The 15,108-nt window shown below is 38.8% G+C and overlaps 2 protein-coding genes across 3 annotated transcripts; both read left to right on the top strand.

Annotated features, from left to right (window-relative positions):
* Positions 1–2,728: 2,728 nt before the first annotated feature.
* ostm1 (osteoclastogenesis associated transmembrane protein 1) lies at positions 2,729–9,488 on the top strand. 2 transcript variants are annotated; one of them, XM_084091328.1, is made up of 6 exons: positions 2,729–3,207; positions 3,657–3,771; positions 3,943–4,037; positions 4,121–4,231; positions 7,163–7,328; positions 7,616–9,488. In XM_084091328.1, exons 1-6 carry the CDS (start codon positions 2,827–2,829, stop codon positions 7,669–7,671), a joined length of 924 nt encoding a protein of 307 aa, XP_083947454.1. In that variant the 5' UTR covers positions 2,729–2,826; the 3' UTR covers positions 7,672–9,488. The 2 variants fall into 2 exon arrangements, with proteins under 2 accessions (XP_083947454.1, XP_083947455.1); XM_084091329.1 differs by having other exon boundaries at positions 2,735–3,207; positions 4,118–4,231.
* Positions 9,489–12,185: 2,697 nt separating this feature from the next.
* LOC311068615 (uncharacterized protein) lies at positions 12,186–14,674 on the top strand. The gene is made up of 4 exons (XM_084091187.1): positions 12,186–12,631; positions 13,189–13,227; positions 13,333–13,426; positions 13,512–14,674. Exons 1-4 carry the CDS (start codon positions 12,534–12,536, stop codon positions 14,439–14,441), a joined length of 1,161 nt encoding a protein of 386 aa, XP_083947313.1. The 5' UTR covers positions 12,186–12,533; the 3' UTR covers positions 14,442–14,674.
* The last annotated feature ends 434 nt before the right edge of the window (positions 14,675–15,108 follow it).

The raw sequence follows: 15,108 nt of genomic DNA, 5'->3' as shown, positions 1-15,108 counted from the left end.
GCCCATGTCTCAGTTGGGGTAAAAAACAGTGGCTATAGTCTATATTCAAAAGTATGTTGCCATATTATGTTAAATATTGTTGTGATAAATTTATGTTTGAGAGGATTGTCAGTCACAACATCACTACAAATAATACTAATACTAATAAAACACTATAAAGCTTTCATCCAACTCAGATCTAGCCTATCAAAACTTTAAATGAAGCAACTGTGCTTTTCTTTTAAATGCTGCCTGTTTCAAGAATACAATTCCAAGTCTTCTTTTTTTTATTTTCTTTTTTTTTTATAGGACCACCATCTATAGCATGCAAATTAGTGAGGTCCTGTCCAGATATTCACGTTTTAACGAGAAAGTTAGCTGTAATTAATTAGGCTGCAGGACTTTCTAAGCTATTTAGTGGGATCCGTTCATTGAACATTGAGAGCGCGTTTCTCCTGTCCAAGGGCTTTTCTCCTGTAGCTCTTCTCAGTTCGCATTGCCTCTCAGAGGGCAGAATAGCCCAAGCCTTGATCCTCGTCAGTTGTCATCCCCAGTTCGGGCCACTTTGGCCGCTGCTAGTGGGGAAGTCAGGCCTAATCCCTGGAAGGAATCAGGGCAAAAGAAAAGCAACAATAACCAAGTCAACCGTAAAAAATGAAAGCGAAATCTCTATTATCAGCCCCAACATTTCCCAGCGATGCAGTGAAATCAGGCTGGTTTGTCATTCGAGTCAGACACCGGGGGGAGAATCTGGGGTCGCTTTGGGTTGGTAGACTCACACGACGTTTAGAGAGCAATATTTCGGCGAAAGGGGCCTCGCATTTGCAAAATCCCCCTCACATCCCGCCATAAGCATTAAATGCAGTCTGACTTTATGTTGTATAGGCAACGCAAAACAAGAAAAGAGGCACAGTCCTTGCATAAAAGAACGCGGTTTTGGGGGATTAGGGACGGACCAAAGGATGGAGAATAACTTCTGCATAACTTTACAGCTCCTCTCTCTCCAGGTTTAGAGAGCGCACAGTCTTTAGTTAACCCTTAACTGCTCCCTACGAGACCAGAACCTAGTTTTGAATTGTATTTCATTTTTTATTTAGGCTACATTGAATTATATTTAGCTTATATTTATCTGGACAAATAAAAAAATAATCAATTGTCAATAACAATAAAGTTTTTAACGAGATAGATAAACGATAAAGAAAAACGAACATAGTCTAAAAGTTTAATATGGATGCCAAAATGTTGTTTTAGGATTTAAAACGCCTTAATAGGTCTCGGGTTAATGTAATCCCATATATGTGCAGGCACCATTTCTTTCACAAATGATTGTGAGGATCAGATGATCCATGAAATTATTTTCTTGAGAACCTGCTTTTCGTTTTAAGAATTCATTAGGACAATCTTTAGCCACACGCATTTCTATAATTTTCAAAATATAAGCCAAGTTATCCAGGCTCATCCCTTTGCTTGAGAGCTCTCCAGTCGATGAAGATGCTTCACTTAGGCAGCCTAATTAGTGATTTTTGTCCTCGCTCAATTGTCTCCGTTGTGCATTCAAATGAAGTCCGTAATGCACATGGCAATTAGGCCTGTCTGTATAAAAACCTGATTAGTTTCCTACTGATCAATAATCGTATTTATTATTTCTTCCAGGGCATGTGAGGTAGGCTATGTGATAAAAAAAAAAAAAAAAGAAAAAAAAAGGAAAAAGGGTTATTTTCACTGCAAACGTCCTTGGTATCACAGTATGATTCTGCTTGCAAACCGCTGAAATCAGCTGCCTTGGGTGACTTGGATCATCCAATTTAAGGCTATCACAATAACAGTGCTGCAGTAGTGGAGAGCTAATGCCACAATCCACGACATAAAACCAGCGAATTTACCCTCAGACATCAGCGCACGCAGTAGAATAGCCCTTAATGCGAGGCATTCTGAGTCCCCCATTTCCATCAGGCTCTCATGACTGCAGAATTGCCGCGGACTGCAAGTTATCAAGAGGCACTAATTTCACATTAAAGACCATTGACTGCAGTGGCTTGATTCGAGGGTTTGTGACAATTAACACAATCAGAATCGGAGCCCAGATCGTTTACCTTGACTCCGTAATTATTTTTTGGCCGCGTGCGCGCGCTAACACATTTGCAAAATTGCACGCGGTGTCAAAAACCGAGAAGAGAGAGAGGATGCAGCGCGTGTGTGTAAATCCACTGTCTCCAAACACAGAGATAATAAAATAATGAAAAAAGAATACAGTTAAGGTGCTTATTCCAGATTTTCATATCAATTGTTTGTTATTTCTGAGGCTGCGGACATTTTAAAATTCACCTTGAATTGATTAATATTAGTGGTGATAATTAAAGCAAATAGAGACTATTATGTGCATGATCTAAAACCGACGGAAAGTCCTATTCTGAAGCGCGGTAGATGTGTTTATGATCCAAGTAGGTTAAATACAGCAAATTAATGTTAAATGTATATTTCATAAAAGAAATGTGCATCACACATTTTTTGTTAAATAGCCTACGTACATGGGCAGAGATCACTGATCTAATAATTCAGCTCTTTCTATAATAGCCTACTTGTGCAATATGATCCTATCTATGAGATAGCTTTTATCTAAATTAAAGCGAATAGTTTAATTTACACAATAAATTATAGACACAAAACAAGTGGAGTTTGCTGAAACTGGGCTCAATTTCCACTTCTTTCAACTTCACCTGTCATTTAAAATCCCGTCCATCGCGAGATTTCCATAGTCACGTGATCGAGACGAAGGCTAGAAGAAAACAGGAAGCTGTGCAGAGTCTGGCAAAGCTACAGCATTCTGTGTTTGGAGTCCAAAAAGATATGGATTCGTTAACGAAATTTACATGTGTGGTATCATGCTTATTTTCAGGATGGGCGATTACATTAATTAACGTTGCTAACTGTTCGGTTTACCCATCGGGAATGAGTGTCGATGTCGCATTAAAGCTTCCATCAGCAGTCATGCCTGTATCTCAGGCAAGCGGTTTGGGGTTCTTCTACTCTCTCAGTCTTTCATCTACGTTTCCAGATGACTTGGAAGTGAACGAGTATTGTATTAAACTGCTTCATATCTACGGTGAACGCTACGTGACTTACGCCAACTGCCTGGTGTCTTACGCACGACCTGTCAAAGTCTGTCAGAACTGTTACACTCACTTCAACAGTCTGACGGAAATATATACAAATATATCATCAGACCAAGTAAGTGTTTAATTTACTCTAAATGTCCATCTATAACACTAAACGTGCCTATAAATGGTTTGAAGGTTGTTTGACAGAATTGGTCAACCACTGGTCACATGCACTCATGTCTCGTGATTGTGTGTGTGTGTGTTCAGTGTGTTTCAACAAGCCTGACTCACACTGACTCTGGAATGTTTTAGTGAGCTTATGCTATTTTAAGTTAATTTAAATTAACTCGAGTCCTTCTGAATAGTTGCACATCTTTGTCATCTTCTTATTGCACCTTTTTAAACTGAACAAATAGCTAAAGATGCCAGTACATACTGTATATATTTTGATTAACACATATGCTGGTTAGTGGGTGTTTTGTCACTGTACACACACACTGTTATTATAAAATAAGTTATGGTCTGCAGATGTAGAAGTTAGTGCTTAATAATTTGTGACTAAATTATGTCTTCTCATAGCTGGGACCCGGAAATGTTAGTTGTCACGACAGCCTGATGCGTTCTGATAGGTTGATGCTGCTCTATACCCTCTACAGCAATATGGAAGAGATCTGGGAATCAGCAGAATGCAAACGTAAGTAACATAACCTGAAACATTGTAAGGTTCAATTGAAATTGGCATTAGACTGGATCCTTTCTCTTAAGCACGTTTCTTTCATTTTCACTCTTAACCAGATGATATATTTCTCACCACTTGCAATATGAAGAAATTGTCATGTGTAAAATTCACATTTTTCCTCATTAGAATGTCTGACTGAAGATGGAGAGGCTCTCACCAATGAGACCGTGTACTTCATGGCCATTCTGAATCAGTCACTCAGCTGCTTTGAGCAATATCAGGTAATGTCGAATGGCTCACTTAGATCAATAGATCACAGTTAAAACAAATCCTTGAGTTTGAGAGTATCCTGTTCTCTAAGCAGAGGAACCACACCGAACTGTGCAAAGACTGCAAAGCCTCGTACAAAAGGTTGAACGAGCTCTATGGTAGAATGGAGAAAAACCAAACGCTCTGCATTGATATAGAAGACGCAGTAAGTACCCACTATACACAAACCCTGTCATTTGACAAAAACAGTCCAAAAGTTATTAGCAAATTAAGTTTTACAATGTGCAAGTTTGGGAGAATTGTAAAATATCACCCTCAATAGCACTACATCTGTAACAATGCTTTTGTACACTCAGGCCCCATCCACACTACTGCGTTTTAGTTTAGAAACGGAGAATTAAAACGAATACGATCTCCGTCCACACCAGCGTTTTAGCTGCGTATTAGAATTGATCTCCGTCCACATTAAAACGACTGAAAACGCGGATCACGTGACCATTCACCAACACTGGGCATGCGCGTGCCGGTGTAAACCTAGAGACTTTAAAACATAGACTGTAAAAAAATGCTTTCAAACATCAAAATGTCATTTTTTTAATATGTATTTGTGTCAAAATGACATATAAACATCTTTTCCTATTCTATTTTGCCTGGAAATGCTTCCAAGACGCTTGCGTGTCGCATGAAAAATAGGCGTCTGTTCTATTTCTAGCATGCATGCGTTTACCGCGCGAGCCTTACTTTAGCCTTACTACGAGCCGCGTTTACTTACTGTAAGAAACTGTTCCAGCGGGTGGAGTTTACTGGTACTGAATATTACCTGTGCATACTCCATGACTGATGACACCCAATCATAGAGCCGAGCATGAGCCTCTGCGTCATCGTTTCTAAAGTCCTCTGTTTTGACCCGTCTTCACTAAAACGCCCTCCGGAGATTCAAAACGAAAAACGGGTCGGCAGTGTTTCTAAACTTCTCCGTTTTGGGTCTCCGTTTTTGTCGTTTTAGTGTGGACGGGAGGTGCAAACGTAGCAAAAGGTCTCCGTTTCTAAACGAAAACGCAGTAGTGTGGACGGGGCCTCATTTTGCCCCCAATTTCCAGTCTGGACAAGTCGACGCTAGTTGATTCTGCAAATATTGGGAAGTTGGAGTTTCTGTAGTTTGTGATGGGCACAGACTTCTTTTTTTTTTGCTTCAGACTAGGATTGCATCCAGTTGGAAGATATCAAACATTTTTGATATTTTGAGCTGATTTTAGAAAACATATTGTTTTCATTTGTCACGCCTCCTAGCAATGAAGAACATGTTTCTGTAGCTGTGTCCCAATTCAGAGGCTGCATCCTTTGAAGGACCTTGCTCCCCAACTTCAAAGGCCACACCTTCGAAGTCCGCGAAGGTCGAACCGAGCGATGTTCGGGATAGTTCACCCAAAAATGAAAATTCAGTCATTTACTCACCCTCAAGTTGTTCCAAACCTGTACGAGTTTCTTTCTTCTATTCTCTTCTACATTCATCTTGAAGAATGTTGGTAACCAGACAGTTGATGTTAGCCATTGACTTCCATAGTAGGAAAAAACAATACTATGGAAGTTGCGACGGGACATGTCGAACAGCTCCTCCCCTTTTTTAAATAGCCAATAGCGTTTCGTCTGTATCACTGCTTGGCCAGAGCCGCTGAGCTTGGTAAACCCGCAGTTACCTCCTAATCTCGAACCATTTCTCCTCCTAATCTCCTCCATATCGCTTTAAAATATAGCATTCTGTGCAGAATTCAAATGGGTCTGATACATTTCCCTGGTATGCTCTGACTCGCGCATATGATCCGCTCTGTGCTATCATGTCTCTGGACCAGAGCAGACTGTGTGTGCGCTGCGGCGGTTCACGTGATACTAATGTGAAACCAGACTTTATTCGCCCCAATGTAAAGCATATTTACACTGTCTGAATCTTCCCTCATTCCCTACATAGTGCACTATGTGCCATTCACCATGTAGCAAATTGTAAATGTGTGAACAAATGAGCCATTTTAGCCACAGCTTCAGCATCTATTTATAATGTAGGGGACGGGATGCTTTAGATTCTAGAGAGCATTTGATTGGACAGAAAATCTGATCAAAATCATTGATCCATATTGGTGGAAGTGAGAAACCGAGAAGTTTTGAATGCTTTTGGAGCACACTACCTTATAGATAACAGTAAGGCTTACATATTCATACTAAAAGCACTAAAAACTTCATGGGTACTTTAATTGGGACGGTCTAGCCTGAGGATTTCTCTTGTTGCCTTGCAACTGTGACAGCGGCCATTGATGAGCGCCAGTAACTTTTGCACTGTACTTTTTTGAAAGTTATATTAAACTGTCTGAAAACAAAACAGGGTTTGCAACCTGTCTAAATCTCTTCACCTTGATCCATTTATGTACATAATAAAGCATCTTACTGTACGTTCACACCGCCGCCGACTTGAGCTGCAAAGAAGCTCTGATAAGTAAGATTTAAGTCAACATTTGAACCACTTTAAAGTTTTTTTTGTAAATTAATATTGTTAGATATTCGAGTAAGTTGAAACCCAATACTTACATTTAAGAGTGTAATCTGGCATTTTCTCAACAAAAAAAATTCTAGTCGTCACCAGCGCAGTGAATCTTGGACTAGGCTAGGCTGTGGAGGATCCACTCGTTCTATCCTTTGTGGCCTAGGAAATGAAGGACGCATTTGTAGTCTGCATTTGAAGGATGCAGCCTCTGAATTGGGACGTAGCTTATGTGAGTTTGTTGTGTTTGGGACACCTTGAAAATCTGGTTGTGTATGATGGCCAGTTTTCCTCTATAACCATTTACAATTCGGCAAAAAGTGTGCAATGCCTAGTGTTTAAAATATGTTCAGATTTTAAAAGTCATGTAGTGTATTCCAGTCTTAATAAACAGTAGCATTTCACACCATTCTCACGGCTTGATTCGCACAGAATGGATGAAAATGCATGATAAAATTCATTGTAATTTGCTTTGGATGAAATCGTCTGCCTAATGCAGTAATGTAATATAACACACTGATCCAACAAAGAAAAAAAAAAGTTTTTTGTCAGATAAAGATGGAGCCATTCGATATTGTGAAACTGATTACCTTGCTTACTTCTCAGATGAACATGACACGGCGGTTGTGGAGTAAAAACTTTAAATGCTCGTTGCCTCGGGAAGAGACGGTGCCTGTCATCGCGGTGTCCAGCTTCATGCTCTTCCTCCCCATCATCTTCTACTTAAGCAGCTTCCTGCACTCGGAACAAAAGAAACGCAAGCTCATACACCGTGAGTAACTTGCTTAGCTGTGCAAATAGTCTCTGCAGAAGGTTCAAGGAAAAGGACAGAGGTGTTCGACGGTGTTAACTGTGCATGCTTTCAGTTTTATGGTCAATTACTTGCTGACAGTACTTGCCTCAGATCACCAAGACTACTACTTTATTAGCATCTTTCAAAGCGTGTAATACACAAACTGTTTTTAATGCTCTGAGCAAAGTCTCTGACTTGAAGGTTAAACTGTGCAGTGCATCTCCTGCCAGTCTGGTTTTAATCTATTCCTTCATCTTGATCCACAGCCAATAGAGCCAAGTCCAGCAGCAGCCTAATGAATATCCAAGACAAATTCAGCTGAGTGGAGATGAGGCCAGGAAGAGAGGGCACTGAATCTTTAATTCACCTCTCCCGCTAAATCAACAGGCACTTTTATCATGGATGGATGGGGTTCATGTCTTCTCCTGGACTCCAAGCACATCCCGGTTCAAAGACTAATGTTCTCCAGCTGCTGTGATCACATTCTCTTAAGTCAGAAGTTTTTTTTCTTTTGTTTTGCACTATTTGTGATTTGCACTATTGATTTAGGTTCAGTGCTTTTTTTTGGCTTAGCTGTTAAGACATAATTCTACTGTTTTTCAGAGAGGATCAGTGAGCTTTTCAGTAATTAGAAAGGATGTTGGTATTATATTATTGTATTTAAGGTATGAAAAAGACGTGATCCTGAGAAAAGGTTGCTTTATCTTTTACATGAAACTGGTTATGCTGCATTTTTGAGAGAGCATGTTACATTTTATACTCTCTATTTTCCTTGGTAGTAATGAATGCGCGCGCACACACACACACACACACAAATAAATGACATGGCAATGTACCACTTCTGGAAGCACTCCATGTGCATTAGAGAAAGGTCTTGTAACAAATACCTTATTCAGGGTCAAAGGTGTATGCAGTGAGTAGAGGAGAAAAGTAAAGGATGGCAGAGGCAACATGAAGCCTTTTAGATGAACCATGTGCTTGTTTGCTTTTTATGCTTTTTACAATGGAGTTGCCATAGTCTTCACCTCATTGTATGGTTAGATACTGTCATTATAAATGTTTGACGAACAAATGAGACTAATTAGAGTTAGGCATGGAATAAGAAAGTTGAATTAACGATATATCAGAGGAAACTTTTGATTTTGCCCATTGCTGAGTATTAAATTATGTAAAGTGTAAGTTATAAGAAAACCCCTTGCATTCTTTTGTGGTTGTGAAATAGTTTTCAATCTACTAGTTTCCTCATACCTCTATTAAAATATGTTAATTGTGCTTAACTCCTAAAGCCTTCCTTGGAGGGATTGACAGGCTCGTTGTTTTCATGGCTATGTGGACTTTCCTTGGATTGCAAAGCACCCGTTTCCCCAGTCATTAGCAGCTAATCTAAATGTAGGATAAAGTTACTTGGCCGAATAATCGTAACAACACATCCGTTTAAGCCGCATTGGCTTTTTGGTCTTATGGAGCCGAGCCATTGCCTATCACACTGCCTCATAAGCGCATTTTGCTTGATTTGTCCAATCATATGATCGTACAGGAAGATGTGGGGAAAAATAGCCTTTTCATACGCGGCTCATGAGTGCAATGTCTAACAAGAATGACAGCTTTCATCCCTGCAATGGCATTATCCGTTAAGCATTGGTGAAAGTCATTACTCCTGACCTGACTGCCAAATGTAGCAACCAGGCGAATTTCATGGCCACGTGCTCGACGAACTGACGCAAAAGCTGAAATAGCTTTTGAGACGTATGACCCGAGCTTACTTTCCCTGACAAGAACCCTAGAGAGGATGAGGGGAAACTGGTGGAAAATATGAGATTATCCCACATCACGTTTTGCCCCAATAAGAATCAGAGCAGTGACTTTGGACCTTAAGCAATGAGCCTGTTAAGAAATAACCCTGAGCCTGAAACTCAGTAGGGGCTTTGAAATCCAACAAACCTTGAATGTTGCTGCTGCATTTTGTTTAAAAGTTGACATTAGGATTTTGGATGATTAGAAATGAAATCATTCTCGTCTGTTGATGATTGCTGATGCTTTTAAGGAGAATTCGTATACTAACAAAAAAAGTCTTATATTTTCACCTTTTGTAAAGCTGTAATTTACTTCGACTAATAAAAAGACATTTCATTCTAAAAATGTTTATTGTATAATTAATATTTATATGTATAATTTACTTAGTACAGCAATGTATATAGCAATGTGAATTGAGTTCATTACCACCCCTCGGGCTTGTTTCCAAGCATCAGCAGCTTTAATTGTAATTGACTAAGAAAATAATTCTTTGTTAATTTTATTTTGTGTAAAATGTAATATTTTGTACTTTAAAAAAGTTTCAGTTTCTGCCTTTTAATTATTTAAAATGGTCTCAATATTGCTCAAACTTAGTTTGAAGGAAAAATAAAGTAAGATATTGATAGTGATAACTGGTAAGTCATTATAATGTGTTATTTTGTTTCTTGTTAGTTAAAATGTGTACAAATTAGATAAAATACTGGAAAACACAACCGTAATTGCATGCCAAGTGTGTTGCAACAAGAAAAATCATCAACTAGCTGATAAAACCCTGGTATAATAGTAATATAATAATATATACACACCTGTTATTATATCATAATAATATTTGGGATATAAGTGAAATATTGTTGATTTAACACAAATTAGGTTCACTTATCAAATTTTTATCTTTAAACTTGTCTGATTTGTATCTCTGGTTCCTTCTATACCAATCTGCACTGTCATCCATCACATTTAGTATTTTTATTCTGTGTAACTTTGGTAGTTATGCAAAAAAAATTAAAGCTGTCAGTTAGTAAATTAGCTAAAGCTGAATATGGTGCTTTGTTGAAGAAATATAGCTTTATAATTAGAGAACTCTCACTTAAGAGCCAGCGTGTGTTGCTGAATGAAAGGGGCCATTATGACCTCATAAGGGTTAAAGTCTGAAGATCATGGGATTATGGTATTATGATTATAAAATCACTTCATCACAGTGGTCACTTACACCACTGATGGCTACAGAGCTCTCCATTCCAGCCGCTGATCATTCTTAAATGCTTCACCCCATTACAAAGGTCATATGAGAGGTCAGCTGGAGGAGACATCGCAGATGCTGATTGGTGTGTCAGAATCCTAAGGTGGATGACTTCTGTTCCCTGTAGCTTTTTTTAATAAGACAATGGGATCACAGTCGGCAAGGCTTACACAGACACAGGGGGTCTGGCAGAATAAGAGCTTTTGAATAAGGGGCTATGGCATAAGGGCAGAAACATCTGACCCTGTTGGGCACCCCTGCCCACTCATCTCTGGGTACAGTGCATTGCCCATCAGCTGGATAAGACGGCTAAAAAGCCTCTTGAGGAAAATAATACACAAGATTTCAGTGGGGAAATAGTGCTTCACTGTGGTGCTTCATCTTCATCAGTGATGAGCTGCATTCAAGTCTATTTCTAAAATGGGTTTAGCATCTGAATAGCTCGGTGCAACATAACAGAAAGCATAGGATAAAATGAATAAATTGTTCCACTTATTTAAGCCTATACATATACTTATTTAGCCTATATATCTTGTTACGCACTGAACTCAATATGCTAATATTTTTTACTCTCTGTTTGCTAATGCTAATGTTTGTTTACTCCTTAATTACATTCATACTGAACTTCCTCTAAGAAAGAAAAAAGTGTATTGAAGTGTACAAAATAAGCAGACGAGCTCTGCAAAAATATCACAGTAATATTAACATATTTTACCAGGGCAAACTGTTTGATAGATAGCCTATCCAGCGACGCCATGTTCGAAAATATCTGATCGTCGATCGATCAGAATCAAGTATTATAGAGTCTTGCGTGATAAATTGTGTAGGCTACAGGGTCAACTTTTTGTTTCAAACAAAGTTTGAATTCATTGAGTTCATTAGCCTACAAATGCACTGGGGCCATGAACACAATTCTTAAATATTTATGGACATGACCTTTATTTTACAATTTCTACTACTATCCAGTTTTAAAATAACCATGACCCTCATTGTAAAAAGAAAATTTACATAATATATTTGGGCATGAAACAAAATTAATTTCTTAATTTTCATGCAACTTGTTATGGTTGATTTTTATACAGATTTATGGCCTTATAGAGCATATAACCTCCATTTAATAATGTGTAAATTAAGATGAGGGTTGTGACCTACACAATTACTCCCTGCATATTTAACTCTGTCTGATTAACGGAGGACGGTAAGAGCATCTCTCAAGTCTGAAGTAAGCAGTCTCATCACTGTAGCTCTTATTTGTTATTTTCTGCTGCCATCATCATTCAGGTCAATGGGATTGAAGAGGAAATGGCAAAGGTTATTGAGCAGGGTTTGAGCATGATCACTTGATGTTTTTTTATTGTAAACAATGTGGAATTTATTAACAGTTGAACCATACTGAGATATATGGAGATGGATCATAAATAAATCAGATTGTATTACTCTGGTGCCATCTATCGATGGAATTTGATTATGCTTTATGATTGAATTAATAGATTGAGACAAGATGTTTTCATGCCATCACTGCTGAAAAAAAATCTTAAACCAGACTAAATTGGTTTGCTGGTTTTTAGACTGGTAGGCTACATCAGATTATTGGTTTTATCTTACCAGCATTTAAACCAGCTAAACTAGAGTAGAATACCTGATTGGCCAGGCCGGCGACCAACATAAACCAGATGAGACCAGCTATCTTGGGCTGCTTTAAGATATTTTCAGCCTAATTGATTGGTTTGACAGCAATATTCACTGAAGAAAATCAATCACATTCGGGAAAAGCCTCTTTAATCCACCACATATATGGATTTGCCATAAGAGGGCGGCATTGCACCAGTAGCCAACCACTGTCGGGCAAAAAAGCTAGTAGGACCAGTCGTGTTTCCACTGGCACGGGGATTGATCGTGCCAAATCGGGGGCAGCGGCCAGGGGTTTTTGTCCCACCGAATATCTTGGTCCAAAGCGGGCCAACTGGGAGTGGTCGGGAGTCAGGAGCACCGCTGCTCATTTCCCATGTTTTCATATCAGGCTAACGTTACCAGCTAACCTCAACATTTAAGGCATTTTAAACCATTTCAGCTCAAAAGACACTTTCAGACACCAGCGAAATAACTTGAAATAATAAATACATAAATGACTTTGAACCGGTTCGGAAAGCATGGCGCTGGAAACATGTATTGCTTTTTTATTAGCGGACAGTTATGATGCTGAAGATTTCTTATATTTCAAGAAAAATGCGACTCGCCGGAAAGCCAGGTGAATAAAAACGGTTAATATTTAATACTTAATATTATTGCCGTTGTTGCTTCATTTAGTAAACAAACAGCACGGCGCTCTTACTCACTACAGCTTGCAACAGTTAGATTATTGGAAGTATTCATTATGTTTCCCAGCCTGTTGAAAATCCATTTTATACTGGAAATGTTTCAAACGTGGTTGCTCTTCATTTGCTGGTTGACAATGTACTAAAAACAGCTTGGCTTAGTACCTTTGCTAGCTTCCTGGTTGAGGATCACCAGCACTCACAGGAAAAAAAGGTACAATTGCTGTCACTGGGGCAGTAGGTGCTAATATGTACATTTTAAGGTACTAATATGTACATTTAAAGTATTCATATGTACATTTCAGATACTATTAGGTGCCATTTAGGGGTAAATTAGGTACAAAGATGTACTTTTCTATTTTTCTTTTCTTTTTTAGCATTTGTGCATTAAGGGTAATGCCCCAGTGGCAGCTTTGTACCTTTTTTTTCTCCTGAGAGTGCCAATGACCAGCAGCAACTAAATAATAATTAATAATTTATATTTCAACAGAATGAAGCTGAAAACTAAACAAAGTGATAATCTGAAAAGGTAAGACGATCCACACAGCATTTGATGAAAGAAAGTTTCTGTCAAGACATCTTTATAATGAAATGTTAGATAAATGCTCTAACATTATTCTTTTTCACGTGTCAGAGAGGAAGAAAGAGAAGTGTTCAATACCGTGCTGCAAAGCTTGACGATAAGTGAGTTTAAGAGTCACTTCCAGCTGACGCCAACTCAAACGGAGGTACTTAAGCTAATGCTGGTCCTACTATTTGCTAATCTCATTTGTATTTTGTGAACAAATTGTTCTTTTCTTTTTGTGTTTGTAGGAGTTGGTTCGGCTGCTGGCACCCTGTAAATGGACTGCCATTAGACGAGAGGGATGGACCGTGTGGCATGCTGTGCTTGCTTCTCTGTGGGCTCTTTCTACCCAAGAGTCTTATCACAGTGTGGCAAACCGCTTCCACGTCACAGAGTCACTCATTTGTGATCAGCTGGATGAATTCTGCATCATTATTACCAGCAATTTGCCTAATGAAATTCACTGGCCTCAGGGGGAGGAAGCAGAAATGTCTGTGCTGGGCTTCTTTTCTACTGTGGGGTTACCAGATACTCTCTGTGTAGTAGGAACGTGTTTCATTCCTATTGAGAAGCCTTCTGATGTGCCAGATCCAGAGGTATATAGAGATGCAGAGGGGTTGTACTCTATAAAACTCATGGCTTTTTGCAACCACAAGGGTCGTTTTACCTATGTGACTGCAGAGCACCCTAGTAACTGGCATAACTCAAGAGTGCTGTTAGCCACGGAGATTGGCAAGGCATTGCAGGAAGACCCCGTGGCTCTCCTACATGGCAAGCACATCATAGGTGATTCCTCCTTCCCACTTTCAGAGCACTTCCTGACCCCGTTCCCTGATTATGGCACAGTCGGACATAAAAAAGTATGTTATAATCAGAAAGTGCAGTCATCTCTTGCAGTGGTGCAAGGCTCCATTCATAATCTGAGATCTCGTTTTCAAAGGCTCAGGTGTCTGCAGAAGCAGTCCATCTGTCAAACCAGCTTAGCTGTGAAGGCCTGCTGTATTTTATACAACATGTTCCTGGAAACGTATAATGTGCCAGTGGATAGCATGGAAGATGATATAACCCAAGAACCTTTCCATGAACTACCTTATGGACACTCTGGAAGTCTTGGTGGAATCTCTAAAAGACAAGACATCGCCGCCTTACTTGGGCGAACCACTAAAAAAAGAAAATGAATGTACAATTAGAAAATTATTTTCTCAGTTTTGCATTATAATCACATTAATATGACAATGTTGAAAAAATGTCCTAATTTAAATTGTAAGGTGACTTTTGTGTAAACAAGTCAAAAAGCACAGTAGTTTGTCTTTTTTGTTATATGCACTACTATGTCGGAGTGATATGTCATACAAAATATATTGAATTAAAAAAAAATCAAGTGATTGTCTAATAAAAAACATATTCTTTATTGAGGATTGAGGATCTCTATTCATCTGAAAATACTTTTATGGTTTATTTAAAATGATCCATTACAAAAATCTGGGTCCAAATCTGGTAAAGAAAAAAGATTATTATATAATATTGTATTGGGGTCCTTGGCTGAGAGTGTGAGGGCCCCAATGTCTGTAAAGGTTGTTGTTTAGCACGCTAAATTAAACGCCAATAGAAACTTAAAATCAGGGGTTTCAACTAAAAATACAAATTGTGTAAAAACAAGTAATACTACAACGCGCACGCGTAGAACACGTACACTGTTCCTTGAAAACGGCGCACAGGTTTTTCGTATTTCAGAGCTACGACAGCAAGCGGCGAGGCGTTATTAACACGCCACAATAAATGCCTATGTCGTGCTAAGAGTAAAAATATATTAATATTTCATCCTACCAACAACAATCGCAGTAC

This window comes from Abramis brama (genome assembly GCF_963993115.1).
Source record: "Abramis brama genome assembly, chromosome: 18".
Lineage (NCBI taxonomy): Eukaryota > Metazoa > Chordata > Actinopteri > Cypriniformes > Leuciscidae > Abramis > Abramis brama.
Note: the sequence above shows the minus strand (reverse complement) of the source record. Positions and strands in the feature narration are given on the sequence as shown.

Excerpts from the sequence above, each read along its gene's own strand:
- ostm1 (XM_084091329.1), top strand. The coding sequence starts at position 2,827 with ATGGATTCGTTAACGAAATTTACATGTGTGGTATCATGCTTATTTTCA. Across the intron at positions 3,772-3,942 it reads GGAATCAGCAGAATGCAAAC|AATGTCTGACTGAAGATGGA; the intron begins GTAAGTAACATA and ends TTTCCTCATTAG. Across the intron at positions 4,232-7,162 it reads GCATTGATATAGAAGACGCA|ATGAACATGACACGGCGGTT; the intron begins GTAAGTACCCAC and ends CTTACTTCTCAG.
- LOC311068615 (XM_084091187.1), top strand. The coding sequence starts at position 12,534 with ATGGCGCTGGAAACATGTATTGCTTTTTTATTAGCGGACAGTTATGAT. Across the intron at positions 13,228-13,332 it reads CAAAGTGATAATCTGAAAAG|AGAGGAAGAAAGAGAAGTGT; the intron begins GTAAGACGATCC and ends TTCACGTGTCAG. Across the intron at positions 13,427-13,511 it reads TGACGCCAACTCAAACGGAG|GAGTTGGTTCGGCTGCTGGC; the intron begins GTACTTAAGCTA and ends TTGTGTTTGTAG.